Source organism: Haplochromis burtoni, unplaced genomic scaffold, assembly GCF_018398535.1.
Source record: "Haplochromis burtoni strain Fernald_Lab_line unplaced genomic scaffold, NCSU_Asbu1 Contig_727, whole genome shotgun sequence".
NCBI classification, from domain to species: domain Eukaryota; kingdom Metazoa; phylum Chordata; class Actinopteri; order Cichliformes; family Cichlidae; genus Haplochromis; species Haplochromis burtoni.
This window is the reverse complement of record NW_024583088.1, coordinates 106,835-120,979: the sequence shown is the minus strand read 5'-3', so window position 1 is coordinate 120,979 and position 14,145 is coordinate 106,835. Positions and strand designations below refer to the sequence as shown.

At 44.2% G+C, this 14,145-nt stretch overlaps 1 protein-coding gene across 1 annotated transcript in view; it reads right to left on the bottom strand.

The window, feature by feature from the left end:
• LOC102311062 overlaps window positions 1-9,039 on the bottom strand; it is a 73,111-nt gene extending 64,072 nt beyond the window's left edge. The window contains exons 1-8 of the mRNA XM_042215459.1: window positions 8,897-9,039; window positions 8,196-8,246; window positions 7,918-8,036; window positions 7,431-7,823; window positions 7,147-7,351; window positions 6,808-7,019; window positions 6,548-6,695; window positions 6,372-6,469 (exon numbers count right to left, since the gene is read on the bottom strand). Of these exons, the coding sequence (XP_042071393.1) occupies window positions 6,372-6,469; window positions 6,548-6,695; window positions 6,808-7,019; window positions 7,147-7,351; window positions 7,431-7,823; window positions 7,918-8,036; window positions 8,196-8,235 (1,215 nt within the window). The 5' untranslated portion in view covers window positions 8,236-8,246; window positions 8,897-9,039. The remainder of the gene's footprint in view (window positions 1-6,371; window positions 6,470-6,547; window positions 6,696-6,807; window positions 7,020-7,146; window positions 7,352-7,430; window positions 7,824-7,917; window positions 8,037-8,195; window positions 8,247-8,896) is intronic.
• Window positions 9,040-14,145: the final 5,106 nt, after the last annotated feature.

Below are 14,145 nucleotides of genomic sequence, written 5' to 3'. Positions count from 1 at the left end.
GGTTTAAAAGCAGGTAGAATAGCATATGTAGGCAAGTATATTTCTCCTTTTATCAAGAAGCAAAAACAAAAAGGAAAAAATAAGAAACGGGGCAGGGTTCAATTGTTGAATCATCCGTCCCCACCAATGCCACAACCAAATCTACACCCTTGCCTTGAATATAATTTTGTTTTTTTTGCCTCCTTTTTCTCATCTGACAAAAGATGTGTGATCGTTCTTCATTTCTTCTGAAAGTTTCATCTGGTCTGAAGTTTTCTAGATGCTAGATCGTGTTTAATGTTTCTTTTAGGTACAATTTTCTACATATTTTTGTATTGGTAACAAGACGAGGACAGAAAGGTTTTTTTAAGGTCAGGACTGAATCAGAGGCACTTCTGGGTGATTCAAAGCGGTTTCAATAGGGAGCATAAATCACACATACCCCGAGGAGAGTTCATTACCTTGAAAATAAAGCTTTTACCGCTGATTGCGTTCTGGAGCCTCGCACGGCTCCTACAGCTGAACATTAGCCCCGAAAATCAGTTTTCTTCGTCCTTGTTCTGTTTACAATAAGACACAGAAACTTAAGCTTTAATAGAAGCATAATGCAACCCTGGAACACATGATAGTTGTTTTTCTCAGTCGTTGCCTGGTTTAAAATTCACAGTGAGTGCTCTTATCGCAGAGTCATTTCTCAAATGCCAAGAAGAATGGCGCTGTGATAACAGAAGCACAGTCTGCGTTAGTATGCTGTGAAATAGCAAAGAAGACAGCAAGGTGAAGGTATTTCAGTATGAAAACGCCTCACCTCGGGTTTTGCTCTCTCTTTTTGTCTATGACTCCTCTCTTCAGCAGCTCAGCCTCCCACTTAAAAATCGGAAGGCGATTGCTGACGTCCACGTTCTCGGTATCGTATCGGTGTTGTCTCAATAGCTACAAATCAATCCGTGTCCGGACAGCCTCTGCAATGCAGGCATAAAGCTCCCGCTTGGCCAGGGCTACCAGTGCAGCGTGCTGGCTGAGCTGCCCTGTGTATTTGTCAGGCAGCTCCCAACAGCAAGCAACAAAAGAGAAAATACTTTTTTCATTAATCTTCTCTAATTCCCTCTCCGTTCTGCTTTTTGACTCACTAATTTGAAGCCCTCAAAAACCTGAGGTCATCAGCGATGAAAGAATTTTCTTTAATATATGCACAAGCATGTGCTTTTCAAACTACTCAGCTGATTCAATTAGCACCTGCCAAGAAGGGCATTTCAGTAATGCACACACTTCAGGTTTTATTAGCTCTGGGGAAGTGGATTTAGGGTTCCAAGAAAGAGGCGATCATTTGTCAGCGGGCTACTTCCTTGTGTAACCTGTTTGGAAAAAACCTACAATAGACAAAGTGGTCCTGGCAAACTCATCAGTAATAACTCAGATTACTGCTTAGCTTTATAAGACATTTAAATTATTTGCACTCTTTATATTTCTCCAGTTTCACTTTCCAGTCTGTGATACAGTTTTACGTCTAGCTGCCCATTACCACAACCAAAGGAAAACAGGAAACTGGGAAGCAGGCAAGTTAAGGCTGATAAATGAATTCAATTTTATTTTATTTACATAGAGCCAAATCACAACAATGGCCACCTTAAAGTCTCCTATACTGTAAAGCAAAGCCGTTACAATAATCCAGAGAAAACCCCGACAATCAGATGGCCCCCGATGAGCGAGCACTTGGCGACAGTGAAGAGGAAAAACTCTCCTTTAACAGGGAGAATGCCCCTGCAGAACCACTGCAGCTCAGTGAGGGACCACCATCTGTTGTTGTTACAATGTGATGTAGCTGTGATTACAAGAAGGTGCTTTTCCACTTGTCATGTAGTTCACAATATATCAATTTTTCAACTGTTTATGGAGTGGAAGTCAATTAAAACATGGTTTTCACAACATCTGATTGTCACCAAATGAGTCACTACACTTTTTCTTCCATACTCAACATCACTCAGTCATATCAGCTGCTGCTGAGATCAGTCTCCATGAAAAAGAATGACTCTCTGACCTGAGTGGGGCACTGACGAGAATCCACAGAGCCAACTGTCTGCAATGTCATTTTCACCATCTTTTTTCATTCTGCAGTACACTTTTAGCAGACTGGGGCAGGGGTGAGCATCAGGCATGAGGGAGGAGGAGGGGGGAGTAGAGGGTGTCTGATCCCCATTAACTCTGCGATATGTGTGCAGCACTTTAGTTAGCAGGTGTTGAAAGCCTGAGGTCAGGAAGTTCACAGAGAGCCTGCTGGAAAAAATGAGTTGCAGGAAGATAGAGAGAAGAGCCCGAAGTTCTAACCAAGTATCTATATCAGTAATTTGGCCTGATCCATCCCCTCTGTCATTGGTCCCCAGAGTGAGATCATCAGGGAGGGGGGGTGAATCACAAAGCAGCACAAGCTGGGATCTTACCTGCAACCATGATCCACGCAGATGAGTTCTGTCAAAGGAAACAGAGAGTCAGGGACTATAGGATTGTGATAACTGTTGATAATCATGGTGTAGCTTTTTTGCTCATGAAAGGGAAAAAACTGAGTTAAAAATTAGTTCAGCAAAGGGCCTAAGAATAAAAAAACTTTATTCAACTAAAAAATGCCCTATTAATTATGTTTTATTACTGATTAGAAGTCTAAGGCTACGTCTGCACTAATGCATTTTCGTTTGAAAACGCATTGTTTTCTCTTTTGGCCTCCCGTCCACGCTGAGACGGCACTTTCCCGAAGGAAAAAGGCAGCGTTTTGAAAATGCTCTCGAAAACGCATACATTTCTAAACTGAGTTGTCCCGTCGCAGTGTGGAAATTCGAAAAGGCAGACTTTCGAAAATGATGACGTATGTTGGTCATATGATGTAGTCACATGACCACTTAAACCAAGATGGCAGACAGCATCGGACAGAAGTTGTTTTGTTTGCTCACAATTTTGGTAGTCGAGTCGTCTTGCGTTTCACACGTGGGCGGAACTGCAATGTCAGCCTTTTTGGCCATTTTAGTGTGGATGCGCAACTCTTTGAAAATGACTGAAAACGGTAGTGTGGACGCGGAGCGTTTTCAGACAAAAACACCATTTTCAAATCTATCCATGCTAGTGTCTGTCAGTGCGCCCCAGGGTGGCTGTGGCTACAACGTAGCTTGCCATCACCAGTGTGTGAATGTGTGTGTGAATGGGTGGATGACTGGATATGTAAAGCGCTTTGGGGTCCTTAGGGACTAGTAAAGCGCTATATAAATACAGGCCATTTACCATTTTTTAGTGTGGATGTAGCCTAAAAGACATCTATAGGTGATATTTAGCACATTCGAGGCTATATATTTCAACAAAAAACATGAGGAAGTGAAAAAAACCTTTCCTATCTGTGTACCTGTGACCTTTGACTTGCAGTTGAAGACACGATGCAGAGACCGTGGAGTATATTGGTGAGGTATAATTGATCTGCGCTGTCATTTCAAAGGTCTTTCCAGTTAAGTTCACCATGAGATGGGAAAATAAAACAGCACCACTGTACTTTTTCAAATGTACTTGAAAATACTTTTAAAAAATGGGTGTTGGTACTATAAGCAGAGTTAAGGTCATGTGAGCACAGGGACTGTTAATGATATGTTGAATTTTAAGAAAAATAGGTGTGTATATCAATTTTTTATAAGTTTTTATATTGCTTAAAATTACATAACCATAGAGATGACAGATTGAAAAATGATCAAATGAATAATTGTATGCTAACAGTTGTCTCACATGTAGCAGGTTTCAATAACTGTGTTAATACAACCTGTTAGTTTTACATTTACATCTGTGTAAAGGCATACAAAGTAAGGATCTAGGTGCTTTTTGCTTTGGTAAGCTCAAGTCTTTTTGAACTCAAGCCTGTTATACATAATTATGGAACATTGCTAATATTTACCTGGTAAATTCAAAGAACATTGTGTGGGGTTTTTTATATGTTGCCCTGTGAATACAGTATGACTACAGTAAACTTCAGTACATAAAATCAGTAAGAAACAAAACAAAGCTCAGAAAGGAAATGGACTGTCTGTGATGGCTCTCCAGATGATAAAAGTAATAATATGTTCTCATGAAGCTGTAGCCTCGAGCACAGCTAAATGTCTTTTGCTTGGTCTCAGGGTAAAACCCAGATTTCTCATTTGGTTCCCCACTGAAAGGCTTAAAAAAGACAAATGGAAGAGCTTGGGGCAACCTACACCAGACTGAGAATGGTTGCATGAAAATGCACAGTCACCGGGCTGGCTGCTATACAGTCAGTGTGATACATCTGTGCTCATTTTGTTTCGTCTGTGACTCGAACACTTCCTCTGGCAAACTGTTTGTCACCAAACCTCAAGCAGCATCTGACAGAAACTCTGTTCAGTATAACTCCAAAATACTACAAACACTGTACCGCACTCATATCTGATCATGTTTATTCAGCTATATTGTGCAGAGTACAACAAATACATGAATTGTGTTTGAAGGGACAGTGTAGGCTTCACAAGACAGTCTTTGTTGATTTGTTTGGTTCATACTTTATTTATTTCTTACTGGCATTCATTTCTTTATAGACATGTAGTTTATTCTCAAAAGGCAACAGCCTTTTCAGTCTTTACATTCCTGCTGTCTTAGGAAGCCTCCATGCTGTCGTCATGCTGCTCAGTCTTGAGTTCTTAGTTCCTGGTTGTATTAATTCCATCCTTCCCTCAGTGTTCCTTGTTCTTTCCTCTTGTGAGAGTTCGCCTATATTAAATTCATTTGTGTGTTTGTGTTTCCCTGGTACTTGATACTTATTTGTCCCATGTGCCTTGCCTTTCTCCGCCTTGTCATCTGATTTAGTTCAGTCTTGTTTCCCCAGCTGTCTGCACTTCCCCGATTGGCCTTATGTGTGTCTATATATTGTGCTGGCTCTCCTTTATCCTCCCAGTGTGAGGTTTATCCTCCCAGTGTGATCATATACAGTACTTTCATTACACTATTTTGCTAAAATTTAAAATCAAACTTATTAGTCTTTTATCAAACTATATATATATATATATATATATATATATATATAATTTTTCTCTCAAATAAAGGCCTCAAGAAGGCCTTCGATAGCATCCACCGCGATTCTCTTTGGCAGATCCTGCACTTGTACAGTGTCCCTACCATCTTCATCAACATATTCAAGGACCTGCACTTGCGATCATGCTGTTGCGTTAAGACCGGAAATGGCCACACCGACTTCTTCAAAATCACCACCGGCGTCAGGCAGGGCTGCATCCTGTCACCTCTACTTTTTCTCGTTGCCCTCGACTACGTCATGCAGTGAGCCGGTGCCCACATTGCAAAAACCCACCTCCTTAATACTAGAAAAATACACTTATTTTTGGTGAAGATTTGCTTAAAACAAGTGAAATTATCTGCCCATGGGGTAAGTGTTTTCTTCTTAATAAGATTTCTTGAAATAAGAAAAATATCTAGATTTAAATAAAGGGTGAGTAAATGAACATTTTCCATTTTAGAAATAAGACCCAGATTAAAAAAACAAAACAGAAGTGCCCTCTCCTAATCTTATCTGAAATTAACACACTACTTTCCAATAAATGCATGCCATTCTGCCAGGGCTTTTCTGTAAGATGATGTAGTGTCATGCTCATGAATGGCATCCTGGAGAACTTCTGTCTCAATGACAGACAGCAGAGTTGCCACGCATTTGGGGTAAGTCAGATGGAGTGCATAAAAGCATGCCATCACATATATCATAGCCTCACCAATTTTTTCTTTGTCAAATGTTGTAACTGGTAAATTACCAACAGCAATGTCTGTGAAGGTTCTCAGTCATCCAGGTCATCGTAGTCAAAGGAGCTTGCAAAGAAAAGCGTCTGGACTTCTTTAAGTTGCTTGAAGACGTTTCACCTCTCATCCGAGAAGCTTCTTCAGTTCTAAGGTCAAATGGTGGAGAGTCCCAGATATAAACCTAGTGGGAGTGACCCCCCACAGAGTGACAAAAGGACCCCCTGATGATCCTCTAATCGCCTGAGCCAAGGTGTGAAACTGGGCGTGGGTCCCAATCAGCCAGAGTTTCGGGTGTGTTCATTGTGAAACCTGGCCCCACCTTTCGCATGATAAGGTGGGGTCAGGTTTCACAATGAAGACATAAGTTAACATCTTATGTTAACTGTATGTTTTTTTGCTGGGATTTGGTCATAACGTTGGAGACGTCATTATCTTGTTCTTTGTTGGTTACACACATTTTATAGTAGTTTTGACTTATGGTTTATCAGTGTCAAGCGACTCCTTATGTGACCACTACATTAAATACGTTATAAATTAATGAAAACAATAAATTATAGATTTAAGTCTTTTGGCTGAAACCGAAAAAGCATTTTTGAGTCATGTTTGACCGAAATATTTTCAGAAGCATTCCCCATCTTTTTTGGTGGATGGGCAGGTGTGGGAAAGAGCGTTGGAAGAGCCTTCATCAGTGCAAGGTGGGCTTCAGCTGGACAAAGCAGCAACAAACCTTCATAAACATAAATTTTAAAGGATGAGAACTTTGTATTCAAATGGTAAAACTTACTTTTGTCCATGGTCATTGGTGGATTCATTGCCTTCTTTGACACACCGTAGAACTCTACCCTGGAGCAGAATTCTTCCCATCTCAGTTTTACTTGACTGATGAACTTGTTGTTGTGGGGATCCAAAATTCTGCGAAGCTCACCCAACGCCTACAATAGGTTTAAAAAAATAAGTAAACAAATAAAATCAAAATAACTTTACTACCACACCAAATATATTTGAAATTAAAGTAATTATTGATTAACTCTTCCAAAAACTTACATGATGCAATTCTTTAAAGCATGGATATGCATCCAAGACGAGGCGAGCTCTGTTCTCCTCTTTCATGGTATCTGAGTCAATGAAGGATCTTCTGGCTTCAAACTCGAGGTCTAATAGCTGGGACACATCTTCTTGGTTTGGTTTTGCCTTCTTACACATTTCTTGTAATGTTTTGTAATGTCTTGCTTGTATTTGCTGACTATCCTTGTCAGCTAAGATAGAGAGAAGTACAAGAGCATTTTGGTTTTTCATTGTTACTGAAGTAGACTTCCACAAAACATTAGCTACTACTGGCTGTGTGTTGATAACCATTTTACAAAATTACATGTATGTACTCACATGAAGTGGAGGCATCGTCAGAATTTCTGACAGGTGACAACAGAGTAGATGCACCACTGGAAGAACTGCGATCAGCATCTTCATCCCTTGGGGAGAGGTCAGTGAGCCTTCTCTTGGGCCGTCCCCTCTCCGGTGTTGGTCCTTGCCTTTTTACTGGGGTTTTCATACTTTGCAGCCTTTTTTGTAACTTGGCATTAATGCTCTCCTGGTGAAAATACATATATATCATGCCCCCTGAACAAAACAAAATGATTTATATATGAGACACAAATACAAGAACTTACGTGTTTTACGCTTGCATCATTATCCTGCAGCATAGGATAATATTCCACAACTTTTTTAGCCATTGCAGTGATTTCGGTCTTAGAGGGGTATCGCTCCATTTGGCCTTGGCTTGCTCTCAAAAGGGACACCATACTTGTGATTGTATTTCTCACCAATCTGCATCTCAGTTCTTTTGACATGACGCATGCCTGTTCCCTGCCGGAGCAGGCCAACTCCAGGTAACTCTTTCGGCATTGCTCCAACTCACTGTCGGTGTACAGAACATATTCCGGAGGACTGGGGAGCTGCAAGGTTTTCAGCTGGCTTACATTAGCATCAGCAGTTGGAGGGCCTGTTGCAACTACCCTGGGTGAAGAAGTTGTTTCAGGTTTCTGTGGTAGCGGATGGTCTTCCTGGTTTAGGGTGAGAAAATAAAAATGTCAAGTACTGCTAAAATAAAAGCATACTTTCTGGAGATTAGTTGAACTAAATATTTTTACATAATACCTCAGGATGAATTATTGACCACACATGTTTTCTTCTGAGAAAGTGCTCAGGCCCAGAAAAAAGGTCCCTCAGATCATCACGGGTCAATGTTAAAAGCATGCGCTCGTCAATGCTTGCAGCTAACAAAAAGACAAACACCAGTTAAACTGTGCAAGCACATAACTGCACAAACAAAACTGTTATAAATATATATATATTATATATATATATATATTTATATATTATATATATATACTACGTATTACCACATACATACATTTCAAATTATCAAATATAACCTTTAAGGACAGATACTGTTACATCATCCAGCTTCTCCATTGCTCAGTCACCTGCAAGACAAATGTTTACAATTAGTGTTATGTTAAAAACATTTGAAAAGTTGAATCTTAATTGAGTCCCATGAGAATCAAATTGATTCACGTCAAAGAATCGTTTTGATTGTTCAACATTTTTACCCTTTTTAAAGCTATTATAGAAAAGAAATGTCCAGACAGCCCGGCTGAGGTCTGAAAGGGTTATACAATATTGCCCGGTGAACTTTTACTCACCCAGATTTGTGTCATTGAATTTCATCAATAAGATTATGCTGACTAGGGCTGCCAGATCATGCATCCATTGGACGTAAAATGTACAGCTTATTGCACCAGCAGTATCTGCTCTTACATAACGATCATTAGCTTATAGCTTTAAGTGTTTAAGGTATGTGCTAACTAAAAATAAAGGCAAGATGATAGTTTATTACATTTTAAAGAAATTTGCAGATTGCTCATTGCTATCTAAAATATAAAAGGACACCGGAGTATATTCTCAGCATCTCACACTTCTGATAATCAGTTGTCTGCTTGACGTTTATTCAGCTGTGTAAAAACTATAACTTTAATCTCAGCCAAACCGATTTACTCAGGAACAAATAAAATACTGAAAAAAGCCAAACAATAACATTTTTAAGTTATTTAAGTGACTTATATATCATGTTTACCTGAGTAGTGAAAGACGGCGGTGGTTTTGAAAATGGTTCGCCCGGAGTCCGGTGTTCTCACGGCTCTAGTGAGCGTTAAACCCCGGCTAGCTATCGAGCTAGTGGGTAACAGACGTCTCCGAAAACGTCGGAGCGCTTTTGAAAATATGTGGTGTCTTGATAAACTGTCCAGATATTTGAAGTTTACACGGCTACATTCTCGCCTGAAAATATGTTAAACGTTTATTTTGTGACCTAGAAAGAGTAATAAGAGAAATTTTAAAACTAACTAGCTGCCGCCATTTTTGGAAACTGAGCTAGGCCGCGCTATGAATTCTGGGATACAGCTTCTTCTTCTTCGGGGTTTAACGGCAGCTGGCATCCTTGTACATACAGTGCTGCCATCTTCTGTTTCAATTTTGAATCGATACACAGCGCTACTTGTTTTACCAACCAGCCTGATTCCTGAATAACACTGTTTTGAGCCCACTTTAATAAATCCAATTAATATCAAAATATTAATTTAAACCCACACCTTGTGAGGGAATTCAAGCAGCTAGTAAATCAGTCAAAGACAATTGGAAAACCCTGAATGTGGTTAATTAGCTCTCTTGCTAATTGAAAGAAATTCTCAGTGTGCCTATTAACTTAAGTTAATACAAACGGCTAATACTGCCCCTTATAAATAGCATAGCTAGGAATTCTCACAACATTACAGTAGATACTTCACTAAATAATGTTCTCTGAACCACATGCGAGGGCTGCTAAGCTAACGCTAGCATCCGTTAGCATGCTACATTACTCCTTCCCGCGCTCAAATTAAATTTATTATTCTGTCCGCTTGACTTTAAAACAGTGATTAGACTACACACTACTTACATTCGAAAAATTAAAATTGCTTACCTCTCTTTCTTGACGAAGTTTTCTCTTACAGTTTTTCTTTCAATGCTCAGGTGCAGAAGATTCCTGTGACTCCAAATTCAAACGGAGTTGGGTAACAACTAACATGGAACAGAAGGGGGTGCACATCTCAATTTTTGCTTCTATATACAATTTAGTGGTTTGTACGTTCATAAAACACAGTCAGTATGATAGGTAAATTTCTTCTTCATTGATTTAAAATAAACTCTTATAGGTGTTATTTCATTTTACCTTATTTGTGACCATTTTTTGTTTTTACAGCTCCAGTTTGTAATACCCCTCCCCCATGAACTTGGTATTTCCCAAACTACAACATAATATTTCTGCTTGACTTTAGTCTAATACAATGGCCTGTTGGAGGTGTGTGATTGCTTCTCTTTGTGGCGTTAACATTGAAGTCTCTCTTAAGTCACATTAATACTGCACACAGTCGCAGTCCAGATTTCCGTGTCATTTGTGGAGTCGATGGATGCGCCGAGGATTACCGTGTTTTCAACTCGTTTTACCACCATCTCAGCGCACACATCCACAATACATCCCACTGGGAACTAGGGTTGCCAACTCCCTGAAAAATAAATAAGGGACACCTCGTGGCCAGGGCCGGGCAACCCAGTTGTCTTCACCCTTCCCAGTGTGGTGAATTTTGTAGCTCTTTTTTTGTGTGTGAAATTATTTTTTAACCATTTGACTTGAATTTGATTTAAGCAGATGCATATTCTTTGTGATATGACCATATGGGAAACAAATGATCATTTAGCCATTTATTTTTAGCTCAAAATGACAACATTAACACAGTAAAACAGGTCTCTTTCTTAAACAGAAGCCTGTCATGCTTAACTTTTGAGAATATAAGTAAATCTTTCTTTAAAAGAACTCTGTCCTGCTTAACTTAAAATTATATATCCATCCATCCATCTTCATCCGCTTTATCCGAGGCCGGGTCGCGGGGGCAGCAGCCTAAGCAAAGAGGCCCAGACCTCCCTCTCCCCAGCCACCTCCTCCAGCTTGTCCGGGGGAATACCAAGGCGTTCCCAGGCCAGCCGAGAGATATAATCTCTCCAGCGTGTCCTGGGTCTGCCCCGGGGCCTCCTCCCGGTGGGACATGCCTGGAACACCTCACCCAGGAGGCGCCCAGGGGGCATCCTTGTCAGATGCCCGAACCACCTCAGCTGGCTCCTTTCGATGTGGAGCAGCAGCTGCTCTACTCTGAGCCCCTCCCGGATGGCCGAACTTCTCACCCTATCTCTAAGGGAGAGGCCAGCCACCCTTCGGAGGAAGCTCATTTCCGCCGCTTGTATCCGCGATCTCGTTCTTTCGGTCACTACCCACAGCTCGTGGCCATAGGTGAGGGTAGGGACGTAGATCGACCGGTAAATTGAGAGCTTCGCTTTTACACTCAGCTCCCTCTTCACCACGACGGACCGGTGCAGCGTCCGCATTACTGCAGCTGCAGCCCCAATCCGTCTGTCGATCTCCGGCTCCCTTCTCCCATCACTCGCGAACAAGACCCCGAGATACTTGAACTCCTCCACTTGGGGCAGGAACTCATCCCCGACCCGGAGTGGGCACTCCACCCTTTTCCGGCTGAGAACCATGGCCTCAGATTTGGAGGTGCTGATCCTCATTCCCGCTGCTTCACACTCGGCTGCGAACCGTTCCAGTGCGAGCTGGAGGCCCTCACCCGATGAAGCCAACAGAACCACATCATCCGCAAAAATCAGAGATGAGATTCTGAGGCCACCAAAGCGAAAGCCCTCCGCCACTTGGCTGCGCCTAGAAATCCTGTCCATAAAAATTATGAACAGAACCGGAGACAAAGGGCAGCCCTGGCGGAGCCCATCACCCACCGGGAACGAGTCCGACTTATTGCCGGCAATGCGAACCAAGCTCTTGCAATGGCCCGTAGCAATGGGCCAGACACCCCATACTCCCGCAACACCTCCCACAGGACACCCCGAGGGACACGGTCGAATGCCTTCTCCAAGTCCACAAAACACATGTAGACTGGTTGGGCAAACTCCCATGCACCCTCAAGTATCCTCGAGAGGATAAAGAGCTGGTCCAGTGTTCCGCGACCAGGACGAAAACCGCATTGTTCCTCCTGTATCCGAGGTTCGACTAGCGGACGAACTCTCCTTTCCAGCACCCTGGCATAGACTTTCCCAGGGAGGCTGAGGAGTGTGATCCCCCTGTAGTTGGAACACACCCTCCGGTCCCCCTTCTTAAAGATGGGGACCACCACCCCGGTCTGCCAGTCCACAGGTACTGCCCCTGATCTCCACGCAACATTGCAGAGACGTGTCAACCAAGACAGCCCTACAACGTCCAGCGCCTTCAGGAACTCGGGGCGGACCTCATCAACACCAGGGGCTCTGCCACCAAGGAGTTGTTTAACTGCCTCAGTGACCTCGCCCCCGGAAATTGGCGGGTCATACCCCTCATCCCCAGACTCTGCTTCCTCCTCGGAAGACGTGTCAGTGGGATTAAGGAGGTCCTCGAAGTATTCCTTCCACCGCCGACAATTTTCTCAGTCGACGTCACAGCGCTCCGCCAGCACTATACACAGTCGCAGGTAGAGCACCGCTTTCCCCTCCTGAGACGCCTGACGGTTTGCCAGAATCTCTTCGAGGCAGTCCGAAAGTCTTTTTCCATGGCCTCTCCGAACTCCTCCCACACCCGAGTTTTTGCTTCAGCCACTGCCCGAGCCGCATTCCGCTTGGCCTGTCGATACCTGTCGGCTGCCTCCGGAGTCCCACAGGCTAACCAAGCCCGATAGGCCTCCTTCTTCAGCCTGGTGGCTCCCTTCACCTCTGGTGTCCACCATTTGGTTCGGGGATTACCACCACGGCAGGCACCAACCACCTTGCGGCCGCAGCTCAATGCAGCAGCTTCGGCAATGGAGACGCTGAACATGGTCCATTCGGACTCAATGTCCCCAGTCTCCCTCGGAATGCTGTTGAAGCTCTGCCGGAGGTGTGCGTTGAAGATCTCGCGGACTGGGGCCTCTGCTAGACGTTCCCAGCACACCCTCACTACGCGTTTAGGTGCACCAGGTCTGTCCAGCGTCCTCCCCCGCCACCTGATCCAACTCACCACCAGGTGGTGATCAGTTGACAGCTCAGCCCCTCTCTTTACCCGAGTGTCCAGAACATATGGTCGCAGGTCTGGTGATACGATTACAAAATCGATCATCGACCTACGGCCTAGAGCATCCTGGTGCCACGTGCACTTATGAACACTCTTATGTTCGAACAGGGTGTTCGTTATGGCCAAACTGTGATTAGCACAGAAGTCCAATAACAAAGCACCGCTCGGGTTCAGATCAGGGAGGCCGTTCCTCCCAATCACGCCCCTCCAGGTCTCGCTGTCGTTACCCACGTGAGCATTGAAGTCTCCCAGCAGGACAACAGAGTCTCCAGGTGGAGCACCTTCCAGCACCCCCCCCAGGGACTCTAAGAAGGCTGGGTACTCCGAACTGCCACCCGGCGCATAAGCGCAGATGACAGTCAGGACCCGTTCCCCGACCCTAAGGCGCAGGGAGCAAACCCTCTCGTCCACCGGGAAAAACCCCAACGTACCGGCAGCAAGCCGAGGGGATATAAGAATACCCACCCCAGCCCGCCGCCTCTCACCAGGGGCAACTCCAGACTGAGACAGAGTCCAGCCCCTCTCCAGGAGACTGGTTCCAGAGCCCAGACAATGCGTAGAGGTGAGCCCAACTATATCTAGCCGGTACCTCTCAACCTCACGCACCAACTCAGGCTCCTTCCCCACCAGAGAGGTGACATTCCATGTCCCTATTGCCAGTCTTGGCAGCCGGGGGTCGGTCCGCCAGGGCCTCCGCTCCTGGCCGCCACCCGGCTCACAATGCACCCGACCCCTATGGCGCCTCCTGCGGGTGGTGGGCCTGCGGGAGGATGGGCCCATGTCTCCTCTTCGGGCTGTGCCCGGCCGGGCCCCATGGACTAAGGCCCGGCCACCAGACGCTCGCCCTCGGGCACCCTCCCCGGGCCTGGCTCCAGGGCGGGGCCCCGGTAACCCTATCCCGGGCAGGGTAAACTGTTCCCTCGATGTTCTCTTCATAGGTCTTCTGAATCGCTCTTTGTCTGGTCCCTCACCCAGGACCAATTTGCCATGGGAGACCCTACCAGGGGGCAAAAGCCCCCAGACAACATAGCCCCTGGGATCCCTGGGACACACAAACCCCTCCACCACGATAAGGTAGCGATTCAAGGAGAGTAAATTATATAAATTAATAGAAAACAATAGAACAAAATCATTCTTGTAACATGTGCACATATAGTGCATTTAGTACAATTGGCTTCAGTTGAGGTATTATTTCAGCTTTT